Genomic DNA, 16,834 nt, shown 5'->3' with positions numbered 1-16,834 from the left:
TGAAACGGGTGCATACGCGCTAATAGGGTTATTTCACCTCTAAGAATCCATAGTTACCACCATAGACAAGAAATAAAATTCCAAAAGGTATTTTGTAAAAGGTGCCAACTCCAGACACACGGAAATAAAGCAGCTAAAAGGTAGAACATTTAAATCGAATAAGGAACAAAAAGGTGTTGAATATAAAGTAGCAGGGGATTGGTTGAGCACAAAAACGGATACATATGTGTTAAAAGGGTAATTTCACCTCAACAAAATAAGAACCTATTACAAAAATAAGAATATAAACCATTTAAAAAGGAGGAAAGATATCAAAAATCGGATAAGTAATGAATAAGGAATAAGTATAAAATAGGGAACGAACAAGGAATAAGGATTAAGTAACGAATAAGGAATGAGTAACGAATAAGGAATAAGTAAAGAACTTGACGACCCTAAAATTGTCTTGTGATCAATTTCAACATAACAAGCATGTATTGATATGAAGTTGTAAAAACTAATGAGCCTTCGTTCTGTCGATACAATTTATTAATATGTTTGCATGGCAAAATGTCATGCTATTTTATAAAGTGTTTACACCAAATTCGTTGGATGTGTACTGATTGGTACTTTAGTCTGGTAGAACATGTTTTACTTTTATGTTAGCTAATTTTGTGCTTCGTTACAATGTCAAATTGCCTGATGGCTTCATGTTTCAGTGCAACTACATAGTTTATCAACTAAAAGTTGACAATTAGGATGTATAACTTGAATTTTATAAACTGACATTCCACTAGCAACTGTAACAACCAATTTGTAGCTGTTTCAATGTACAAATGTGTAAAATATTCCAAAGCAAGAAACATTCAAATTTCTTAAACAACATATCATAAGGACAATTAAATATCAGTTTGTCCTTTGAAAAGTATCAAGTGAATAAATATATTCCGGTAAAAGAGGGACTTAAGATACCAGAAGGATAGTCACACTCATAAATCGAAAATAAACTGACAACGCCATGGCTAAAAATGAAAAAGACAAACAGACAAACGATAGTACACTTGACACAACATAGAAAACTAAAGAATAAGCAACACGAACCCCGCCAAAAACTAGGGTTGATCTCAGGTGCGCCGGACGGGTAAGCAGATTCTGCTTCACATGTGGCACCCGTCGTGCTGCTTATGTTATACCAAATCTGGTAAATAGTCTAATTCGTTAGGTCACATTCATGAAAGTAATCTGTAGTTCTCTGGTAGATATATACATGGCATTCGTACCAGATCTCTTTCTTTTCATATCACCAGAAAAATGTATAATTATTACCCAAATTTGTTAGGTTCTTTTCTTGTGTTCTTGATCATTAAAACCTTTTTTTTAAGGAAAATAAAAACAAATCTTTTTCATTTCATTTTATTTAAATGTTGAATAATTTCTATCTGTTTTACTCTAATTTATTAAGCCTCACCTAAACTATACCTTGTAATGAATTGCTATTAAAAAAGACATTTCGATAAATTACAAATTTTGCAAAGGTTTTTTATTTTTTCTTTCGAATCATCATGTTGGTTGTCTTTAATGAGTAGTAATGGCCTTTCCAAGCTTTCCAATTGATTCCATCAGCGTGTGAATTGTGTTTCCCGCCAAGATACTGCCCATTCAAGTTTGAAGAATGGCAGGATGTGTACCACCATGCACCTTTAAATAAGGAAGCACAGTTACCTCCTGATTGGTCGTTATCCTGGTCTTTCGTAGTAAAGTTCTTCCCATTATGGCCGCTAAGTGAATCACCTTTGAAAAAAGTAGGTGTTAAAAGTCAATTTACCAATAAATAAAGGATAACAGAATCAATAACCGATTGATTCTGTTATTACACACGTTTTAAACAAATATCTTCCCTTTGTCAATCGTAGACTGGTTCTATACCGGACAAAATTGTACTGTCTGCTAGCTCTCCATCGTAAATAAAAACTTATATCCTTCAGAAGGGAGATAACTAAAAAAGGGATTTCTTATTATATGGTCAATTACGGGAATTGGAAAAAAGACTCATCATCATGTTCCGTATGTAACGACGTTCCTTTTCTTATCATTAATAATTTGATGACAACTAAAATTCAAGGTGTGAATGAAATAAAATTATATTTAAATGAAGTGATGAATTTTCGAACTAATCTAGAGTATACAAATCCTTGCTTAAACACACAATATGCTCACTATTAATTTTTATTTTCACCCATGTTTTATCAACATTAACGACATATGTGACTCCTTCATGAAGTTTTAAAAAAAAATATGGATTTATTTTTCCCACGGAAAATATTGAATTAAGGTCGCTTTGCTTTTCTTCAAATAGGTCTAGAGTTATTTTACAAAGACGAGATGGAAGTGTTTCGTACATGTAAATGAAAGGTGATGTCAAAGAAAAGTAACCAAATCATCCCCAAAATATTGTCAGCACAAAACCAAATGTATATATAAATCTAATTTGATAAACATACCAACGTTGCCAGTATAAGATGAAATGGTCATCTTGAATTTTGAATCTTCATTCGCGATTTTGAAGTTTGCATATTTTGCATATCCAGTATGATTGGTAAAGTCCTGCATCGTGATTAAGAGTTCGTATTTGTCTTGGGTTGTAAGAATATTGAGATTTTTATTGCCTGTATGTAATATATCAAAACAATTTTTATTGATTATACACAATAGTAATTTTTTTTTTTATGTAATATATGAGTAAAATGCAACTTTGCGGATTATAATCTATGTTTCTATAACAATGCCAACTTTAAAAAATCCAGTGAAGGACATACTAATATCGCCACTTCGACACAGTCATGCTAGAAACAAACAATTAGATTAAAATTCAATATATGTTTTTTTCTTCTAAACATTGAGATATATTGACACGACCTTCGTAGACTCGTAATGATTAAGAGCTTGAAATTTAGAATAAAGCATTGTTTATTGATAAAGCTGTTATGTTTTCTATATTGCCGTTGAGTTATGTTGCTTTCGAATGGAATCTTTATATTTCAATGTTTTTACTGATTAACACTTAATGTCAAACTTGGAGAAAACTATTGTTTTTTAAGCCTGGATTACGTACAACGAATGTCAATGTCGCACATTGAGTTTACCGATTCATGAAGAACGTCAGCGAAATAAACTGTCCCGTGCGTATCATTCGACTTAAATGACAATTCTTCGATTTTAAAATAAATGGTAACATACTTCCAAACATCCATAAAGCGTTGTAAATGTTTCATTAAATTAAATCTTAAAACAGCTACTGCATATGAGCTTCGGAGTAAACAGTATTGTACGATATATAGAAACTTTTACAAACATTTTCAAAATCATCTGTTCCTCATGATCATCAAGTTCTTATAAATTTGCCATTAAAAAGGTATATTTTGAGTTTTCACGACTGATAAAATCTTAGAACATTTTTTATTTGAGAATGTTTAATGATAGCATATCTAAAAAATTACGAGAAAACGCACCAAGCCAGTGTTCTCCGTCCAAAGTTCCAAACCCATATTTATAATCATTCCATCCTCTGTAAAAATCAACCTCACCATTTAGTCGTTGTTGGAACACCTATGGTTGTAAAGAGATTCGTATCATTATTTGGAATGTCCAAAACACCTTTATTGTTTACTGCTCGTTTAAAAATATCGCACGAAAAAACATCGTAAAAAAATATGGTAGGAAGTCATACTTCCGCAAGAGTTTGGAGCCTGTTTCAACTATAAAGCGTTCCAGCAGTCCTATGTTTTTCCAAATGTTTCAAATTGCATTCCTTCTCAAATCTAATGAATTTTAGATAAATTGCTTTGAACTTTCTATTTCTTAAGCATATATGTAACAACTTCCGCAGATAGTGTATAGTTTTTTTTTTCCAATGATCCGATATTCTGGGGATTGCGTTTCCTATTATGATTATGATGAAGACATCGCATAATGCAAAATATCATTGAATTTTTATGTTATGAGCAATGGAGAAGGAACTTCTTATCCTCTAGGAGAACCTGTGTTTACCATGGATTTTAGTAGAGTTCCTGTGAGTGGATCTTTAGTATTGTGTGTAGTATTTTATAGGTTTGTCTTTTCGTTATTTTTCTTTTTGGTCATAGCACCGGTATTATAGACTCTCAATTTTATGATGGTGTTTTTCCCTAGGTGTATATTTCATTGGTCTTATGTACCAATGGACCAGTTGCATTCATCTATTCAAATTTTTAACGGACTAGTGATTAATATTTTAACAACTACATGTAAATGACAGCCTTCAAACTTGAACAAAACCATGCCAAATAAAGGCAACAGTAGTATACCGCTGTTCAAACTCATAAATCCATGGACAAAAAACAAAATCGGGGTAACAAACTAAAATTGAGGGAAACGCATAAATATAAGAGGAGAACAACGACACAACACTACAATGTATACACACAGAAACGGACCAAGCATCAGACAAAATAGCGTTAAATAGCACACGCATAAAGAAACATAAAAAAAAAGAGAAAAGAGAGAACGAACATTCTGCTTTATGTTAAAAGCATATTTTTGTATTTCTATCGTCTTTTTTTGTATGTCATTCTTTAATATGAGTCGAGTGTTATAGTTGGTTTTTGTGCGGTCTGTTGTACTGGTCAATATATTCTGTAATTTCTGTTATCCTTTTATCTGTTCATGAGGTCTATTGTACTGTTCAATATTTTCGGAAATGCCTAAACCTTTTTATCTGTTGGTGGGGGGTCTATTGCACTATTCAATATATTCGGTAACTTCTGTTATCCTTTATAGGTTTCTGAGATCTATTGTATAGTTCAGTGTATTCGTAAATTTCTTTTATCCTTTTATCTGTTGGTGAGTTATATTGTACTATTTCATATATTCGGTAATTTCTGTCATCCTTTATTTGTTGATGAGATATGTTGTATTGTTCCATATATTTGGTAATTTCTGTTATCCTTTATAGGTTTATGAGATCTATTGTATGGTTCCATATATTCGGTAATTTATTTTATCGTTGTATCTGTTGGTGATGTCTATTGTACTATTCAATAAACAAATAGTATCAAGGTTACCAAACAATTAATTTATATTAAGCATACCTACTATATATATATTGAGTTGCGTTCCCAAGAGTTTTTTTTTACAAATCATCACATTTACATTTGATCAAAATTTAAACTTGTTTGAAAACGCAAATCATACATACAGAATAATGTAAATTATAGTTTGTAATAGAACTAAACAAATATTTCACAACTCAACTCTTCGTGATACACATACGTGTCTGCCTAATAAACATTGAACTGTCGGTGATTTAACTCACCGTCCATCCACCTCCTACGTTATCCGTCTCCATATTACAATATACATTGAATCCATCCTCCACTCCTTCAGGGTAAATCATGTACACACCACTACCTTTCTTTATATCGATGTCACCACAGTCAGAAGGAATACCGATGTTATATCGACCTATAAATTTTAAATCACACATAAAGAATAAGCAAACATCATATCCTTCTAGGTTAGTTTTTCGAGAAATGTACTAATTCAGAATGAGATTCTGTGATCCCCTTTTTATTTATCTATTACCTTGATTTATATTTTTTCACTTTATTTGTGACATTTGTACATCATTAAACAACAGTTACTGCTGCCCAAATGTTTCGCTCATTTCAACATATATTCAAATCATTGAAACACTAAAATGGAATGTGTTCAAACCATTAAAAAGAAATCAAATACCTATTTGGAGATGTAGCACGATTGCCAATTTTGCAACTGTCCACAAACAAATCACAAAAAAGGATGTGAACAAATTCAGGTCATTGTTAAGCCTTCAACAATGAGTAAACTTCATACCGTATTCAAGATTTTAACATGGCTATAAAAGGGGAGGTTTGGCATGCCACAAAACCAGGTTCAACCCGCCATTTTTTTCTTTAAAAATGTCCTGTACCAAGTCAAGAATATGGCCATTGTTATATTATAGTTCGTTTCTGTGTGTGTTACATTTTAACGTTGCGTCGTTTGTTTTCTCTTATTTTTTAGTGTAAATTCATATTGCGATAAGACGTGTCACGGTACTTGTCTATCCCAAATTCATGTATTTAGTTTTGATGTTATATTTGTTATTCTCTTGGGATTTTGTCTGTTGCTTGGTCCGTTTCTGTGTGTGTTACATTGTAGTGTTGTTTCGTTGTTCTCCTCTTATATTTAATGCGTTTCCCTCAGTTTTAGTTTGTTATCCCGATTTTGTTTTTTGTCCATGGATTTATGAGTTTGAACAGCGGTATAGTACTGTTGCCTTTATTTGTAAGGCTCTGGGATGACAAATTTTCAAATAATATAAAAGAGAAACCCAACGGCATGATTAATACAGTAAACAACAAATAATTATAGTAGACAACAACCAACGTACACCATTATATTACCGGCTTCTGGCTCGTGACTTGCACCTTTAGAATGAGATACAGTTATAAATAATTGTAAGCGTTCAATATTCTACAATAATGCTGCTACAATTAGAATAATTTAAAAAAAAGAAACATTTTGAGAAGGATCGACACTTCAGATTGATATAATACACAAAATTAACAATGAAAATTGCAATAGGCATAGCAATGGTATATATCAATTTGCAATTCATTTATTTACTATTATCAATATTTGTAAACAGTTCTGAGAAAATTTCGAAAATACTACTTTTAATCGGTTTGTTTTTCATGGTACTTTTCAGTTAAAGAGATATTGGCTATGTATATATATATATTTTTTATAAATAAATGGAAAGTCTGAAAACATTTGATAAATAAGGTACCAAGAGGCCAATCAAATTATGTAAAATAAGAATAAAAAAGGGATCTATACACAGGCAAAATTTGCTCACATGAATTTCACGTAATCTCACAGGAAATTCACATGAATAATTTCACGTGAGATTCACCTCAATCGAGCTTATACATGAAACTCACGTGAAAATTTTCATGTGAATTTCACGTGAATTGAGATTCACATGAATCTGATGTGAATTTTTCACATGAATTTCACGTGAAATTTACCACCAAAAAAATTGATATTTTTCATGATTTTAACTAAGTTTGAAAATTAAGATGTCATTTGAAATACTCTTTTTTTTTTAAAATTTTATGGGAATTTCACATGAAAAAAATTTACGTCATTTTAATGTGAAATTCATATGAGTTTCACATGAGATTCACATGAAACTCACAAAAACTTGTCTTCACGTGAGTTTCATGTATAAGCTCGTTTGAGGTGAAATTCATGTGAATTTCACGTGAGATTCACATGAATTTAAATTCATGTGAAATTGATGTGAATGAAATTTGCCTGTGTAAAACACCATAGTTAGAAGGCATATGTGCAAATTAAAAATAAGTCCACAAAACACTACACAATAAAAATAGAAATAAGCTGTACCAAGTTATGAATAAGACAGTTGTTATCCATTCGTTTGGTGTGTTTCGGCTTTTGGTTTTTCCATTTGATTTCCGTTTTGTATTTTCTCCGGAGTTCAGTATTTTTCTGATTTTACCTTTTAACTAAATTGTGACCCCCTTCAAAAAGCTTTATTCCTGATTCACTAATACTATTAGCAGTCTATGGAAGAAGTTATAGATAAAAACTTTTCTTATATCACATAGCGATATTAGAAAATATTATTAATTCGTATATTTTAACAAATTTGATTCGTTTAGGGATAGTCACATGTTAAACTATATTTTCGAAGGTAGAGAGAAAACGGCGGATAGCAAAAGCATATTGACTGGCAAAAAGCATATTGCACGGTTATTTTTAGAATATCTAAAAACCGATATACTTTGTGACGTCATGTAATGAATTTCAGGATATTGTTTAACGTTTTGAAAGAATGAAATCTGTGATCGATTATTTGACGAAAAAAAATCTTCAAATACATAAGATGTCCAAAAAAAAAAGTAAATGAAATAATCACTAATATGTTGTTATTGTCAAGGAGACAATGTTATATATATAAAGTTCCAACAAACCTAAATGACGATTTTGATACACACATGTCGGAAATTAATAATATAACAAATATAGCCTTTGTATGAGGTCAATATATCCTTGTATCGACCTTATACAAAGGCTATATTTGTATAATATCAATTGTAAATATTGTAAATATGCAGACATTCCATGCGGAAAATGTTGTTTTCGGATACGAAAAATTAAGAAAAAACTAACTTTAAAACTTATTGTTCAAATATAAACAACAATTGAGTCTAAATATAGATTCAGAAGTTAGTTAGAAGCTAAAGTTTATGTCCGTGTAAAATTTGAAGTGCTGTGTTTTTCTTATATACATAAATAAACAAATGCTATTAGTTCTTATATCAATGCGATACTTTTAAAATATCATAGCGGTATTTTTTTTATATCAATATTAGTACTAATTAGTACTAATATTAGACTGCTGTACCCATATTTTGACAATTTTACCTATTATGTCTGTTTTGTTCACGCATCGTTATAAATATGACAGAATTTGATGAGACTGTCATAAACGTGAGAGGTTAAGTGCTATAAAACCAGGTTCAATCCACCATTTTCAACATTAGAAAAATGCCAGTATCGAGTCAGAAACATGACAGTTGTTATCCATTCGTTTGGTGTGTTTTATCATTTGATTTTACCATTTGATAAGGGACTTTCTGTTTTGAATTTTCCTCGGAGTTCAGTATTTTTGTGATTTTACTTCTTAGTAGTATTGTATGTAAATAAGCAGTTTTATGACCATTACTTAAATTCAAATTGTTTTTGGTTGCATCTTACAAATTTTTCAACTGTTTTTGGAAGCAAAACTAAGCAAATAAGGGTTTAATAAACAATGTCTTAATCAAATAGCTAAGTATCAAAACGATTGTTCACATATATAACATTTAGCAAATTTTATAATGAACGCACCGAAATAATATATATCAGATATGCTCGCAACGCACGCATGGAAGACTTTCTTTATTGATAACAATGATGAATCATACTGTCCTCGTTCAAATTGATTCGACAAAATCTAACCTGTACTTTTGAATCTCCTTTTTTTATACAAATTAGACCGTTGGTTTTCCTGTTTGAATGGTTTAACACTAGTTATATTTTTATTCCTATATAGCGTGGTGTTCGCTGTGAGCCAAGGCTCCGTGTTTAATGCCCTACGTTGATCTATAATGGTTTACTTTAAACAAATTATTACTTTGATGGAAAGTTGTCTAATTCGAACTCATGCACCATCTTCTTATATCTATAAATCTTTAAAATTTTCCCTTATAAATAAATGCTTTCCAGTCCTCCAACTAAACGATCTAAATTTATAAATATAGAAAAGATATATACTCATTTCTAACGTCAAAAGACATTTACATCTTATTTATTTGTGTTCTAAACATTTTTTTTAGTACTCATTGAAGACACGAATTTATAACAAGCGATATGGATTGTTAGTTTGCACTAAGAAATGTTCGCGTATTTATACGATCTGTTACTAGTCAAAAACGAAAGTAAAATCTATGTGCCAACAATACATCGGAATGCACTGACGGACATCGCGATGTAAAAGAGCGTCCACGCGACGAGCTGATTATGTTCATAGAGATATTGATTAACCAACGGGATAAGTCTTTGATATCCAAAAAGAACTGTTTTCCTTCTCAATATTTTTTTCTATGTTAATAATACATACATTTTCTGTGTGACAAGATTTTTGATTTTCGTTGTATCTGAAGTTGTCAAATTTATAGCCTGAGGCTACTCAGTTGGTATCTTTAAAGTTCGGGACATCAGCATTTGTACATTTTAATTTGTTAAGATTATTTATTTTACCATTTGAATATTCATAGTAATTTAGAGCTGTATTGGATTTGATTGTTTGAATGAATGTTTCTTTTAAGTAATGATATGTTTTGTCTATTTCGATATTGGTGGATAGGCTATAGCAGTGTGACCAGTATATTAGAATCTAATAGGTCGGTAGACTATTTGTAACCGCATTTAAATTCCGCCATTGCATCAACACTTCAATTCGAATTAGTTGGTCAAAAGAAACCTCAAATTAAAAAAAATATGCATATGTTTTTTTATAACTAAATAGATAGTTTTCATTATACAACTTATGTACATATACTTTTTTTCTGAGGAAAATTCTTTAATTTTTCCACATTTAGAAGAAGTTTACATATATTTAATTGCTTGCTTCGTAAAAATCAGGTGATCGCAATACGCATGGATCTGTCATTAAAACAAACAATTATCTGATTACACATTTTAAACACGTGCTCAATACCCATGCTTTTTGTTATTTGTTAACTATAAGGTGACAATCGGTAAACTTCGGCTTCATAACACGACATTAAATGAAGAGCCATATTTGTTAAATCATAACAGACAGAGAGAACAAAAATTGACGATTATACGATATATTTGCGAAAAAAATGATAAAATCGTGCACAAAGGACTAAGTTTACGATATATACATGTATTGGTTCAAGAATTGGATAAACATTATTTTTCAACACTCACTCGTTTCATATGACTTTAAACCATGTGATTGAAAACAATAGACTGAACAGGTTGTTAACACTTTCAACTATCAATAGGGTCAAGCAACATTTTCGAAATGATAAGTTCCTGTAAGCGTTCATTTTGTTACAGTTACGAAATTTTAGTGATATTGATCCTAAAACATTAAACCGGTCATGATCTAAGTTTGTGAATTATGTTTGCAGTTTTCTTGACATGCATTGTGACGTGTCATCGTATTCATTTTATATTAGAAAACTATAGCAGTTATATTAGAAAAGTATCGAATTCATAAATTTTTTATATTAAAAAATCATCGCTATGATATAAGACAAATATCGCATTGATATAATAAAATATAGCAGTATCTTTGACTTATAGATGATTTTGGCTTAGCAAACAATTGCATTCATCTCAATAGCATTCCACTGAATTTGGTACATGATATTTATAGAATGTGTACATCTACAAATGAATAATCGTGCATTTATGTTTCATTTATTCAACAATTCAATTTTCTCGTTTAAAAACACCTTGCTTGTTATTACATAAAATAATCCATGGATATTATACACTTGACGTATGTTGTGTTAAATGTCACCCTGTTTTAAGAAAAGAGTCATTTCTTTATACCGAGAAATCTGCCTTTCTTCGTACAAATGCTAACATTCGTCTGAAATTTTCCACAATGCAACTCGTTGATATAAGACAATATCGCTCGTTGATATAAGAAAAGATTTTATCGAATCGCTTCTTCCATAGACTGAGTAGTAAATCCAGAAATTAAAGCACTTCGGACGCATAAAATTAATAATGTGTTTTTTTCTCTCTGTTGATTATATCTAATTCCGATTAATGATACTCGGTGATCATTTTCAGGTATTAGCAGATTTGTATATATATTTATTATAACATTAAACATTACCGAAATCATAAGACATTAGTTTATATAAAATTGAGTGCATGTAAAGTACAAGAAATAAAATCTGAAAGAATATGCTAGACCATGACACTAAAATACAAATTACTCTGATTTTTAAATAGAATATAAAAAACCTCAACACATAAAGCGTCAGAAAAACATACTAAATTTGAGTTGAAATCAGTTGGCAAGAAAATTAGATCAGTCGTGTAGTATCTACTCATATCTTTTTTTCCCGTCAAGAATCCCGATCCCCTTCCCAATCTTATGCATCTACCTCATACGAACAAAGAAACGTCTCAGTGACAAGGGTTTGCATGAAATATCGTCTTTATGATATTTAAGACTGCCACATAACACAACCAATATGTTTATCTTACGCAGCACATTTCTTCAGCACATTTTGTGTTAGTTTGTGTAACTCAAAAGTTTATTGAAATGTATGAGGGATTGTTTGTCTTTTCCTTGGCCATGGTGCTGTTATACTTATCTTTGTACTGCATATTTTAATAACCACCTTCAGTTGGTATCTTCTCTCTCAAACTTTAAAATGTGTGTCATTCATATTTCATAAAACGTATTCTGTGCACCTGTCTTCAAGTTTTGAATAAAGATCACTTTTGTTAAGAGTAAAATGTTTTGATACTTATTGTGTGAAGAGTTGGAATCTGATCCTCAGTTTTGATTGATATCACAGGTCCGTTATTTGGAAACAAGCTTCGTAAAGAATTCTAAGGAACTAGAAATATAGCGTTGTTTGTAAGGGCACGTATGAAATTTGGTATCCAGTAGAGAGAACAAAGATTCAGTTCTTTGTCTTTTAAGATAAATTGAAGAGAAAATAAGACGGACTTAAAATTTCCAGATATTTCTCTTTTTAAATGTCTTTTGGTCAACAATGTTAGACTTGGATTTATTCATGGTGAATAATATTTACTAAATAAATGGTATTGGTAAGACATTTGATAGCACGAAAAATGTAGTCTAGCGCCATTTTTCTACCCAGTGCCTAAATTTGGGATTGGTTTATATATTTCTATCCATAAAAACATGTTTTCTTAAAAGGTCCTGTGCCAAGTAAGGAATATGGCAGGGTTATCAAACAGTCCGTTTTTATGTATATTAGCGTTTATTTTTGTTGCACTTCAGGTTTCCCGTTGTTCCGTTGTTTTCATCTTATAGTTGATGTGTTTCCCTTGATTTCAGTTTGTAAGCTGGATTTGTTTTCTCTCAATCAGTTGATGATTTTTTAACAGCGATAAACTTCTGATGTCTATTAAGATAAATACGAGTATGGATATGTTTTAACTTTAATTGAAATTCTGATAAAATACAAAAACAACAAAAACAAAAAGGAAAGCTGCATTAAATTTAACAATTCAGAGGATACAGTTATCCAGCTACTTTTCAAAATACAGGGAAAAACTATGTCTGGTATCATCTGATTAAACCCTCTAAAATAGTTTGTGTTTAGGTCTCACGTTGTCAAAATTTGCCCTAAGGTCAGAATTGATGATAATATCATATTTTTACATCCACTTAGTTTTATGATATTTGATAAATTTAGAGTATCTATTTATGATGTTTCTACTTAAATTACAATTGGCACATTATATGCAAGCGTGAGAATCTGTCAAAATGATGTGTATGATGTGTTATAAAAAGAGAAGGGATGTAAAGTTTTTCTTCTCAAACAACATAAAATCGGAAATACTGACATCATTCTGGTGGGTTAAATCACATTGTGTCACATGTAGAAGCAAACATCATTTTTACAGTGGACATAAGGAGTTAAATAGTTCGAAAATAAAGTCAAGTGGTTAGACAGAAAGTATGACAAAACTATCGAATTTCAAGGTTAATTTGAAATGGGGTATAACATAACCACCGATAGAATCAGACGTAATCAACCAACCAACAGTGAAAAACAACGGTCATATCAATTCCCCGATTTAAGAAAATATGTACATGCATCAAAAAGAGGAGCCGAACATAAAATTAATTTCAACAACTAAATACTGTTAAACTGAAAACTTAAATTAGTTATGGCTGTCTGGAACTTCCGAATATTCGGTCATCATATATGTTTTATGTACAAATCTATAGTAGCTAAGAGAGTTTCAAACGTCAATATACTATTAATGTATTAGCATAATAACGGAACGAAATATAGATTTTGAAAATAGAATAACCGACCACCTAAATGCTAAAATACAGACGTACTATATCGAGTTTAATTCACACGACATAATCTTATTCTCATGCGCTTTACACTTAAAGTTTGAAAGCTGAATGCAAAAAAAAACCACACACATTAAATAAACATAAAGATGATAATAGGACAGCCGAAAATACCTTGATTCAATTTTGCCTGAAGGAGTCGCAATCTAAATATTAACGCGCCATTTATAACCAGGATTGTTTATTATCTATATTTTCACCAGTCGTAAAGCACTGGTAACTGGGAGGAATCTATCCTTAATAAAGATAGTTTGTATTTTACTTTTTGAGTTTGTCTTAGTTCGAATAATAACAAACATTAACAGTAACCCCTTCAAACACTAAAGATGACAAATTAGAAATTAACACTACATTTACGCATATCAACAGTATTTCAATATAATAGAGGGACGAAAGATACCAGAGGGACAGTCAAACTCATAAATCAAAAATAAACTGACAACGTCATGGCTAAAAATGAAAATGACAAACAGACAAACAATAGTACACATGACACAACATAGAAAACTAAAGAATAAGCAACACGAACCCCAATGTAAGATAGATATTTTTGTTAAATATAATTAATGTACTATAACTTATTTTGATAATATTCACTGGAAACGCTAACAGGATTCAGACTCTCGTCACTTATTTTTAACAATACTCACTAAAATGCAGATATAATTCATCCTTAACGAGGCAACAGTAATTTATCGCTGTTCAATAGTTATAAATCGATTAAGCGAAAACAAATTCAGGTCATAAACAAAAATCGTGGAAAGTATATCAACTATAAGTAGAAAACAACGGGATAACAGAAACACTGAACAGCTACAAATACATACGCCAACATACAAAGAAAAGGACTATTTGAGAACTGCATATTTCTGACTTTGTACAGGGCATTTTAAGAAAATTTGGCGGGTTGAAACCTGGTTTAATGGCTAGCCTTACAACATATTCTGATAAAAGCCACTGACTGAAAACCCTCACATAAATGCCTATTATCGCTTATACTTTATAATACACACTGGAATAGCAATCAGAATTTACTCTTATAACTTATTCTTATAATACTCACCAGAAACGCTAACATAATTTACTTTTATAGCTTATTTTTATAATACTCACTGGAAACGCTAATAGAATTTACCAGTACGATTACCAAACAAATTAACATCACAAAGTACCACATCTTGGTGGATACAACACTCAAACAAAGAGTTTTACGTCGTAGTATAATAACTAAACTGCGCAATGTAATACGCACCGGAAACGTGTAGTTTATATGAGGGTAAATACTTGTGAGAAAAATAATGCAGATCTACATTTATTGCTCATGTATCATTGAAAGTAAAAACGTGTTGTGTTTGGTTTGAGAACGCGTAAACACAATTGCATTTAATTCAAAAACTCTATTCAAAGAAGCTTTTGTGTATTTTACATACTAGTATATCATTATTTGGTAATGTTTTGAGGTTATATCTTCCATTTGGTAACCGGCATGCCTAAATAAAGTTGAGCCACAGGGCTTGTGAAAATAACACATTCTGTTTTTTAACAACTTCCTTGAGGGTTTTATTCGCAGTTCTGAAGAAACAGTTGATATACTTAAGGGTCGCTTACTTGTTAGAAAAGTCATGCAACTAACATAAAAAAAACCTGGTGCGCATAACTTTCAAAATCTGGTACTCTCGACTATCAAACTGGTGCACACGAGTCTGAAGTCGTGTGAACCAATTTGAAAGTTGTGCCCGCCAATTTTAAATTCATCCGAACAAATTTGAACGTCATGCACACACGTTTGAAAGTCATGCACACAAGTTTAAAGTCATGCACACAAGTTTGAAAGGCATGCATACAAGTTTAAAAGTCATGCACACAAGTAAGAAAGTCATGCGCACAAGTTTGAAAGTCGTGTGCGCCAATTCATTCATTTACGATCCTACACCAGATCATTCACGATCTAATCACAATGCTTGACCACTTTTAGTTATTTCACGAAAAATTTTCCCGATAAACAAAATGACTCCTACATTTGTTAAGAATTTTTAATTATTCCTATTCTAAATGAATAATTTAATGTTCATTTTTATTTATATCATTATTTGAATATCAAATAAATTATCAACGGCTATTTTCAATAAGTCTACTGATAAACAAATAAAAAAGACCGTTGTGCTTATAGGTTGCACTTTGTAAATACAGCTGTTTCTCAAACCACGCCTCTTTTAGGGAGATTTATAATATTCATAGATAATTAATTGTGTTTACATACTGGTTCCCAGTTCTGATATGTAGGTTGCATCTCATAGAGACATAACTTGGAAATGTTACCAGTAAATATACATGTGAATATTGTTTATATTGAAATCTGTGGTAACCCTGCAGTCGAGGTAGGGGTAGTTAAGAAATTCAGTGTTAGTTTAAAATCTTTGAAGTTCGGGGCATATAAACGTTGAAGCTTCATAGTAAAAGTGGTACGCATTTAGCCGTAAAGAGAGTTCCTATGGGTAAATGCATTGTCAATATTTAAAGAAATGCAACCTATAGTAGTTCTTCTACATAAAACAAAGGTATATTATAACTCGAATTCAGTACAATATTCATGCCGGGGAAAGTAATGAGCAGTACTAAGGTAACTTAAGTTTTAATTTATCACAAATCACCCCATTACAAACTCGTCCCATACATACGCGCCCAAGTTATAAAAGGTTAAATCCAGTAAAAGGGTTCTTCTATCTCTACAAACCCACAACTACCACCAGATACAAGAAAATAAAATAAAATTCAACATTAGAAAGATGCAACGATAAACAGTGAATAAGAAACGAATAAGTAACAAGGTATTAGTCGAGAGCTGAAACGGGTACATACGCGCTAATAGGGGTATTTCACCTTTAAGAATCCATAGTTACCACCATAGACAAGAAATAAAATTCCAAAAGGTATTTTGTAAAAGGTACAAACTCCAGACACACGGAAATAAAGTAGCTAAAAGGTAGAACGCATTTAAATCGAATAAGGAACAAAAAGGTATCGAATATAAAGTAGCAGGGGATTGGTTGAGCACAAAAAAAGGATACATCGAATAAGGAATGAGTAACAAATAAGTAATAAGGAATA

The 16,834-nt window shown here is 31.2% G+C and overlaps 1 protein-coding gene across 1 annotated transcript; it reads right to left on the bottom strand.

Annotated features, from left to right (window-relative positions):
• Positions 1–1,376: 1,376 nt before the first annotated feature.
• Positions 1,377–14,979, bottom strand: LOC139519004 (microfibril-associated glycoprotein 4-like). The gene is made up of 5 exons (XM_071310716.1): positions 14,840–14,979; positions 5,330–5,478; positions 3,489–3,585; positions 2,481–2,645; positions 1,377–1,770 (listed from the first exon to the last, which is right to left on the bottom strand). Exons 1-5 carry the CDS (start codon positions 14,901–14,903, stop codon positions 1,520–1,522), a joined length of 726 nt encoding a protein of 241 aa, XP_071166817.1. The 5' UTR covers positions 14,904–14,979; the 3' UTR covers positions 1,377–1,519.
• Positions 14,980–16,834: the final 1,855 nt, after the last annotated feature.

Source organism: Mytilus edulis, chromosome 4, assembly GCF_963676685.1.
Source record: "Mytilus edulis chromosome 4, xbMytEdul2.2, whole genome shotgun sequence".
NCBI lineage: Eukaryota > Metazoa > Mollusca > Bivalvia > Mytilida > Mytilidae > Mytilus > Mytilus edulis.
Note: the sequence above shows the minus strand (reverse complement) of the source record. Positions and strands in the feature narration are given on the sequence as shown.